The 7,858-nt window shown below is 51.5% G+C and overlaps 1 protein-coding gene across 3 annotated transcripts; it reads right to left on the reverse strand.

Moving 5' to 3' along the window:
• Positions 1–2,569: 2,569 nt before the first annotated feature.
• On the reverse strand, positions 2,570–7,566 carry MYC (MYC proto-oncogene, bHLH transcription factor). 3 transcript variants are annotated; one of them, XM_082674548.1, is made up of 3 exons: positions 7,176–7,566; positions 4,712–5,477; positions 2,570–3,496 (listed from the first exon to the last, which is right to left on the reverse strand). In XM_082674548.1, exons 2-3 carry the CDS (start codon positions 5,466–5,468, stop codon positions 2,934–2,936), a joined length of 1,320 nt encoding a protein of 439 aa, XP_082530674.1. In that variant the 5' UTR covers positions 5,469–5,477; positions 7,176–7,566; the 3' UTR covers positions 2,570–2,933. The 3 variants fall into 3 exon arrangements, with proteins under 3 accessions (XP_082530674.1, XP_082530673.1, XP_082530675.1); XM_082674547.1 differs by having other exon boundaries at positions 4,712–5,480; XM_082674549.1 differs by lacking the exon at positions 7,176–7,566 and adding an exon at positions 6,067–6,145 and having other exon boundaries at positions 4,712–5,480.
• Positions 7,567–7,858: the final 292 nt, after the last annotated feature.

Consider the following 7,858-nt stretch of genomic DNA (forward strand, 5'->3'; position numbering starts at 1 on the left):
ATTTTGTCGTCTTTACCAAGCTTTGTCTTAAAGACCAGCAGAGAACTCTACTTACACATCCTAGCTGTGAGTAACCTACTTCTGAAGCTGGGGTTGTGAGAACTTTGTGCATTTAAACATTTGATTGATTGTTTTTATAATGTGGATCTCCTTTGTTGCTTCCAAATGGCATCGTAAAGTAACACTTCCTTCCTCTTTATACATTCCATCCCTAAACAAAACCACTCCGGGAATCCCCTGGGGAAGGCATTAATTCCTGGACAGTCTCCTGGGTAAAACGCATAGTTAATACTAACTTATTCCTTCTTGTATATTCCTGACCAAATCATAAGCTCCGCCCCTCCATCTCCAATTCTTGATCATTGTTATCTACAAAATAGATTACACAATGGCATAAACCCTGGGGACTCTCTGGATTGGCTATGAGGGCCAATTTGTGTTGAGGTCAAGGTCAGCCTGATTTTCTGGAAAGAAGTTGGCATCTATTCTGTTTTCAGAACATTCCCTGGCTTCCTAAAGCTAAAAGAGGGCCTGATAGGTAGTTGGCGTGGTTCCCTTTCATCTCCACAGCCAAGCTCTGCATCCCGAAAGTTGTTTCCTGATAATTTGGAACGGGGAGTTGTTTTCCTAATGAGGAACACTCTCTCCTATTCCTCAGGCTTGCCCGGACTGCGTGATTCAAACTAACACCTTCCCTGTTCCCAGGTGAGTCACTCCAGGGCTGTACTCCAGCCACAAAGCGGCAGAGTGAATCGTTTAAGATGGCCCCCACTTCTGTAACACTTCGAGCTACTCAACTTCTGTGGATTGTATCCCCCTTTGAATTTAGGGTGTAGGGTGTGACAGCTTGAAGCTATTAGGGTAGGATTTAGGATCCAGAATAAAGGATCAAGAAAAAGACATTAAGGGCTTGAATAAGTTATTCTAGGGGTCAAAGCCAAAGACTGTAATTATTTATTGATTTATGGGTCATGGTGGATTTAAATCTCCAAGTGAGTACAGGGATCTCAAGATCTACTCCGACGCTGAGACAATGAGATAATTAGAACAGCGATAGTAACTTCCATTTGCCTATGTAGTCAGTGTTCTAGTTTCTGGTTTGGACCGTGGGGTTTTCAAAGGCTTAAGATTAATAATAACAACATTCAAAAATGCCTTTTCATGTTCTAGTGATGAGCATGTGTCATGCATGTCCCCGTGTGAAAGAGGTTGGAAGAAGGGGAGTTTGTTGTTTCCAAAATAATGACTCACATGACAAAGAGTAACTATGTTTTATTTTATGATCTGAACAGTAGCATTTCCATATTGGCCACTTCCCAGGAGCAACCGGTGAACCTCATTTAACAAATGGCTAAGGTAGGAGTGGATGAGCCGTGGGTTTCTCATTGTGAAAGGAATAATTAAGCAATGGACAACAAAATAAAAACAAAAACAAAACAAAACGGAAAAAGAGGAACCCAGTCCCAGCAGCCCTAAATGCTGAAACTTAAGTCACGTATTCCACTTGATGGGTGACTCCCGTCCTCGTGACTGGCCAGTTGATTGCTACTGGCTTGTCTGAGAGGTGGTCTAGCACAGGTCAAGCCTGGGTTGGAATCCTTGCTCTACCCTTCATTATCAGTGGACCTTGGGCACATGGATAAGCCTTGTTGTGCCTCAGTTTCCCTATTATGGGAAATCGACAGTACCTCCTTCATATGGTTGCTGGGGAGTTAGCATAAGGAAAATGCATAGAAAAATGCCTGGCACTTAAACAGTTACCCCTTGGATCGGTCCATCAGGCCCCAAACCCAAAGCATTCTTGTACTGCAGACACAGGATGAGCTAAAGCATGATAGCCAAGTGGTAAGTGTTTTTCAACAAACATGGGACCTGGATTCAGCCTTTTACTGTGTGGCTGAGGAGAAGTTATATAACCACTCTGAGCTTCTATATTCCCTTGTTTGTAAAATAGGGTTAATAACTTGCCTCCCAGAGCACCTGGTAGGAGCAGGCAAGCAGAAAAGTTGGTCCCGGCTCTTCCCCCATCAACTGTTTCAATGGGCAGGACCCCTGGCCTGCAATGGAGCTGGGGAATGGCATGGAAACTCCAGTTTTTCCTTCATGTTCCTCCCAAACCCCAGTCCTCACCCCCCTTTGTGTTCTTAACTGTTATCTTTAACCCTTTTGCCTACCTCTAACCCTCACCAGCTTACTGCCCTTTCATTCTTTGAAGTATCAACTCTAGCCCTTATCACAAATCTCCAGGAAGCATCTTATAATCCTGAGAATTTAAAGACCTTAAGGCCCTAGACCCATTAGAACAAAGGAAAGCCCTCACCCTTTCTTAAATAACTTCTCTTCCCATCTTCTAAAGCTCACTCCCTTAAGGGCCAAATTCTGTTAATTTGTCATTGATGAAAAGAGAATGAGGAAAAAAAAAAAAAAAAGAAAAGAAAAGAAACAAAACACTCACAACTGAAGATCTGGCTCAATTATATATTTGCCAGGCATTTTATTTTTTTCTAAAAACAATAGAAAAAAATCAACTTTAAAAAGGAAAATGTACTTAAATAAAAAAATTATGGTATAACTGCTATAAAGGTTTTATTAAAGTTATTTACATTTAATGGCTATATTTACAAAGGAAAATTGGATAAAGTTCAGGATTTCGTAAAAACAATTCTTAAATACAAATCTGTTAAAGGAAAAAAAAAAGATGGTAAGCATAAAAAAAGTTCTTTTATGCCCAAAGTCCCATTTGAGGCAGTTTATATTACGGCTAAACCTTTCAGTCTTAAGATCCAGCCAAGGTTGTGAGGTTGGTCATGCATATGCAGAAAGTTCATACGTCGGGAGTTCCGTCAGAAGGAATCTTCTTCCTCACTTTCCCTTAGTAACAAATGAGAATTTCATGAGGGATTCATTCCAGTTCCTCCCTCCAATCGGTCAATTTATGCGCAAGAGTTCCGTAGCTGTTCAAGTTTGAGTTTCAACTGTTCTCGCCTCTTCCGCAACTCGTCTTTTTCTGAAATGAGCTTTTGCTCCTCTGCTTGGACGGACAGGATGTATGTTGTGGCTTTTTTAAGGATAACTACCTTGGGGGCCTTTTCATTGTTTTCTAACTCCGGGATCTGGTCACGAAGGGCAAAAAAGCTGCGTTTCAGCTCGTTTCTCCTCTGGCGTTCCAAGACGTTGTGTGTCCGCCTCTTGTCATTCTCCTCGGTGTCCGAAGACCTGGGGCTGGCACATTTGCGATTGTTGCTGATCTGTTTCAGGACCCTGCCACTGTCCAACTTAGCCCTCTTGGCGGCGGGACAGTCCTTCCTAGTGGAGGGGGGCGCTGCATAATTGTGCTGATGGGTGGACACGTGGCACCTCTTAAGGACCAACGGGCTGTGAGGAGGTTTGCTGTGGCCTCCGGCAGAGGGTGACCCCGATTCTGACCTTTTGGCAGGGGGCTGCCTCTTTTCCACAGAAACAACATCAATTTCTTCATCATCCTCTTGTTCTTCCTCTGTAAGAAAAGAAAAAGCAATCGCCCAGTTAGCCACGGTTTCCTTAAAGCAATCAATGACCAGATTAAATCAATACTGTGCACAAATACAAGGCATAATTAGGTAAGAAAGGACCCGGAGGACTTCCCTGGCAGTCCAGGGGTTGAGACTCCATGCTTCCAATGCAGGGGGTGCAGGTTCCATCCCTGGTTTGGGAACTGAGATTCACACACTGTGTGGCACGGCCAGAAAAAAAAAAAAAGGACCCTGGCACAAAGTTATCCCCAGAGAACTAGCCAATCGTCTCTGCTCTTCTTCTCATGAAGAGACAGTCTCAGGGAGGAAAATGACAGCTGGGTTTATGGCACAGACAAGAAAATTACAATTTACCAGGATACAACATTGATGCAAATTCTTACCTAAGACTTAATGAGGTGCTGGACACACCCAAACAAAGCACATTCCCAAGCACCTCCTCTTTGCAAGGGACTTTACCAAGAACCCTTCAGGTGTTGCAAATGATAGCTGCAAATCTTTGGTATGACTTTAGCAATCCCTATTTTACTGGAAGTGGAAAAAAAAAAAAAAAGTCTTGCAGCTTTGCCAAAAGTCCTAGGGGGTGGGGGATGGAAAAAAGGAGTACAGTTTTGGAAAGGACTTGCTTTTAAGTGTTCAAAAGAGGCCGAAAAGATCCCAATTCCTCAGTCCATACATTTTTAAGGCACTTTCACTGGCTTATAGCACTCAGGTGGGTGGCTGCCCAGTTTCTGTCCACTGCCCCTCTTCATTTTTGTTGATCTGTAGTCCATTAAATTCCAACAGCTTCTCAGAAGTTAAGGGAGGTAATTCATTCACTCTCGAAGAGATCAATCCTCTCTTAACCTCATCACGATCCCCCCACCCCCCAGGGCAATTAAAATGCTTAAGAGGGGTAAGAGGGAGCGGATAGAGTTGCTAGATAAGCTAGAAGATTTAAAAACCCAAATGAAATTCCTAAGGGGAGGGAGGGAAGAGGAGGGGGCTGGCTACTAGGGCGATCTTAGGGGAAGGGATGGGAGGCACACTAAAGCCCAGTGTTTCAGGGATGATGAGCTCCCAGACCCTTCCAGGCCTGCCATTTCTTTTCCAAATATAAGAAAAGAGAAAAAGCAGGGTTAACTGAAGTGGTCGCCAGTGAGAATAGGAAAGACAGCCAGCCACCCCCTCTGACCTGGGCCTGGAGGGTCCCAGCTTACCAGAGTCGCTGCTGGTGGTGGGTGGTGTCTCCTCGTGGAGCGCCAGGGGCTCGGGACTGGCCCGCGGGGAGGACGCGGCGGAGGAGAGCAGAGAGTCCGAAGACGGCGAGAAGGCGGCGGAGTCGGGGGAGGCGCAGGGCTTGGGCGAGCTGCTGTCGTTGAGCGGGTAGGGGAAGACCACCGAGGGGTCGATGCACTCGGAGGCGGCGGCGCTCAGGTCCTGCAGGTACAAGCTGGAGGTGGAGCAGCCGCTGTGCCCGCGGGCGGGGCTCGGACTGCCGCTGTCTTTGCGCGCAGCCTGGTAAGAGGCCAGCTTCTCCGAGACGAGCTTGGCGGCGGCCGAGAAGCCGCTCCACATACAGTCCTGGATGATGATGTTTTTGATGAAGGTCTCGTCGTCGGGGTCGCAGATGAAGCTCTGGTTCACCATGTCTCCTCCCAGCAGCTCGGTCACCATCTCCAGCTGGTCCGCCGAGGAGAAGCTGCCGCCGCCGCCGCCGTCGTCTCCCCTGGGGGAGAAGGACGCGACCGTGACGTACGAGGGCGAGCAGAGCCCGGAGCGGCGGCTCGGGGACAGGGGCGGGGTGGGCAGCAGCTCGAATTTCTTCCAGATATCCTCGCTGGGCGCAGGCGGCTGCAGCTCGCTCTGCTGCTGCTGCTGGTAGAAGTTCTCCTCCTCGTCGCAGTAGAAATAAGGCTGCACCGAGTCGTAGTCGAGGTCATAGTTCCTGTTGGCGAAGCTGACGTTGAGGGGCATCGCGGCAGCCTGCTGGAGGGGGCACACAAAGGCGGGGGCAAGTCTTCAGTTAAGGGGGTCTTGGTTGGTGCCGAAATCCCGCGCAGCGCGCCGCGCGCGCCACAATCCAGAACCACTCCCCTTCCAGCGCTGTTCCCAAATGGGGCCGGCGGGGGGGGGGCAAAACAAAACAAAACAAAAAGGCACCCTTTTACCCTTTCTGGGTGACCCTCTACTATCTCAGACACACACTTGGCGAAGCAGCTCCGTAGCGCCCGCGCAGCTTCCGTCCCCCGGGAGCCCGGAGCGCCAAGTCCGGGAGTCGGCCCGGCGACCGCCGAGCAATCGAAATCGGCTTTGGCCTCCTTAACAGGCCGGGGGAGGCGGCGCGGGGTCGGGGGGGGGAGGAATACGATCTGCCAAATGCTGAGGCGCAAAGTTTTGCGCCACCTGAAGGAGGCTGCGAGAGGCGCCACGGCGGGAGCGGCTGCGCGCGGCCCCCTCCCGCGCCGGGGCCCCTCGCGCCGCACCCGTTCCCACTCGCGCCCTTGCCGCGCTCCTTCCCCCGCCGGCGCCACCGCCCCTCCCAGCCTCCCTTCTCCGCCTCCTGCATCCCTACCCCCAGCGCGCCCCCCTTCCTTCCTCTGCCGGCTTTTCTTCTTTTCCCTCGCGGGCTGGAGTGGCAAGCTCAGCTTCGAGCCTTAACCGCCCCCCCCGCCCCGCCCCGCCAATACATAAAAGGGGAGTGTTAAATAATAACAGGGACACCTCCCTTCAACACCCAATACGGCGCCGCAACTGCGCCAGAGACCCTGCTACGATTCCGCGCCCAGAGCCAGGCGTCTTCCCCTCACCCGCCGAGGGTAGCAGCTGTTCTGGAAAAGCCCCGAGCCCCGCTCCTTGCCGTCCTCCGCATCTCCGGGGCGCAGGGACACCCGCGCGGGGACACCAGAGGCGGCCTGGGAGCCAAGGCTGGGTGCAGAGATTTGTCCTCGTTTCCCCCCGAGTCAGTAATTCCAGGAGAATCGGACACATCTTTGCCCCAGCCTCCTTCACCCCCCTCCCCGCGCCTCGCCAACACCAAATCCTAACCTCTCTGTAGACCAAGATCTTTAATTTTATTATCCTTTTTAAAAGCCAAATGCCAACTTCTAAAAGGAGCCGGGGGCGAATTGGAAACGCCGCGGGGATCGGCGGGCGGGACAAGCCGCAGTGTGTCTGTCTCCGGCTGTCAGAAATGCGGTAAGCCGAAATTTAAATGCCCTTTCCGAGACGGGGAAAAGTCAGAGGCTGCGGAGCTCTCTCGCTCACACACGGCAATATGTAATTCTTACTCCAAGGAGCTCAGGATGTAAAGGGTTTTCTGCCACCGAGAAGCATACCCTTCTCTTCTCCTCCCCAAAGGCCAAAAGCAATTAATGCAATAAAGGAAGAATGTCCAACCGGCCGGGGTCAGCGTCCATCTACATAAGCAAAAACCTCTCAAGGCTACTTTCAAAAACGTACCCTGTTTTCCCTCTGCCTTCCCCTCTCCCATCTTGACAAGTCACTGTACCCCGACCCAGTTCTGGTTCGTCTTCACTCCACCCCGACCAACCACAACTACTCTGAGAAAAGTGTCAATAGCGCTGGAATGGGAGAAAAGACACCGATCCGGGCATTCGACTCATCGCGGCATTACTGCGGTAGCAAAAATAAATTAAAAGGCCAATAGGTCCGGGTGCTCACCGGGTTTTCCACTCTCCGAAGGAAATCCAGCGTCCAAAAAGCGGCGAGGAGCGCCTTTCAGAGGCGCGGGTCGTGGGCAGTGGCGGGGAAAAGTGACTCCCCCAATAGGCAGAAGAGCCTCTCCGTGTCCGGAGAGTCGCGTTGTCGCTCGGGTGCTGTAAGTTCCAGCGGGCAGTGGGCAAAGTTTCGCGGATGCGGCGCGGGTGGCGGGCCGCTGGCAGGGGTCGGCGGGAAGGGTGGGGTGGGGGCGGCCGGGCCCGAGGCGCAGAAGCCCCCCTTTCACTCCGGATCTCCCTTCCCCGGGCGCCCAGAGCGCGACTCCGCTCGCTCGGCTGCCTCTGCTCTTCCACCCTCGAGGGCCCGCCCGCTCGCTCCCTCTGCCTCTCGCTGGAATTACTACAGCGAGTCAGATAAAGCCCAGAAAACCGGCTTTTATACTGCTAAGGCACGGCCCCTCCCCTCTGTTCTCTTTTTCCCGCCAAGCCTCTGAATAGCCCTGCCCTTCCAGAGGCAGTTGGGGAGCCAGGCGGCGGCCGGGGCGCGGCGGCAGCAGGGGTAGCCGCGAGTTGCACAGCCCGGGGGTCCTTGGCCGCGCAGACCCTCGCCTATAAAAGGCCGGTGGGCGGGGATTCACAGGAGAGGATCTTTTTTCTTTCTCCCCCGCCCTCAGCTTTGGGAACCCG

This window comes from Grampus griseus, assembly GCF_964374135.1.
Source record: "Grampus griseus genome assembly, chromosome: 17".
NCBI classification, from domain to species: domain Eukaryota; kingdom Metazoa; phylum Chordata; class Mammalia; order Artiodactyla; family Delphinidae; genus Grampus; species Grampus griseus.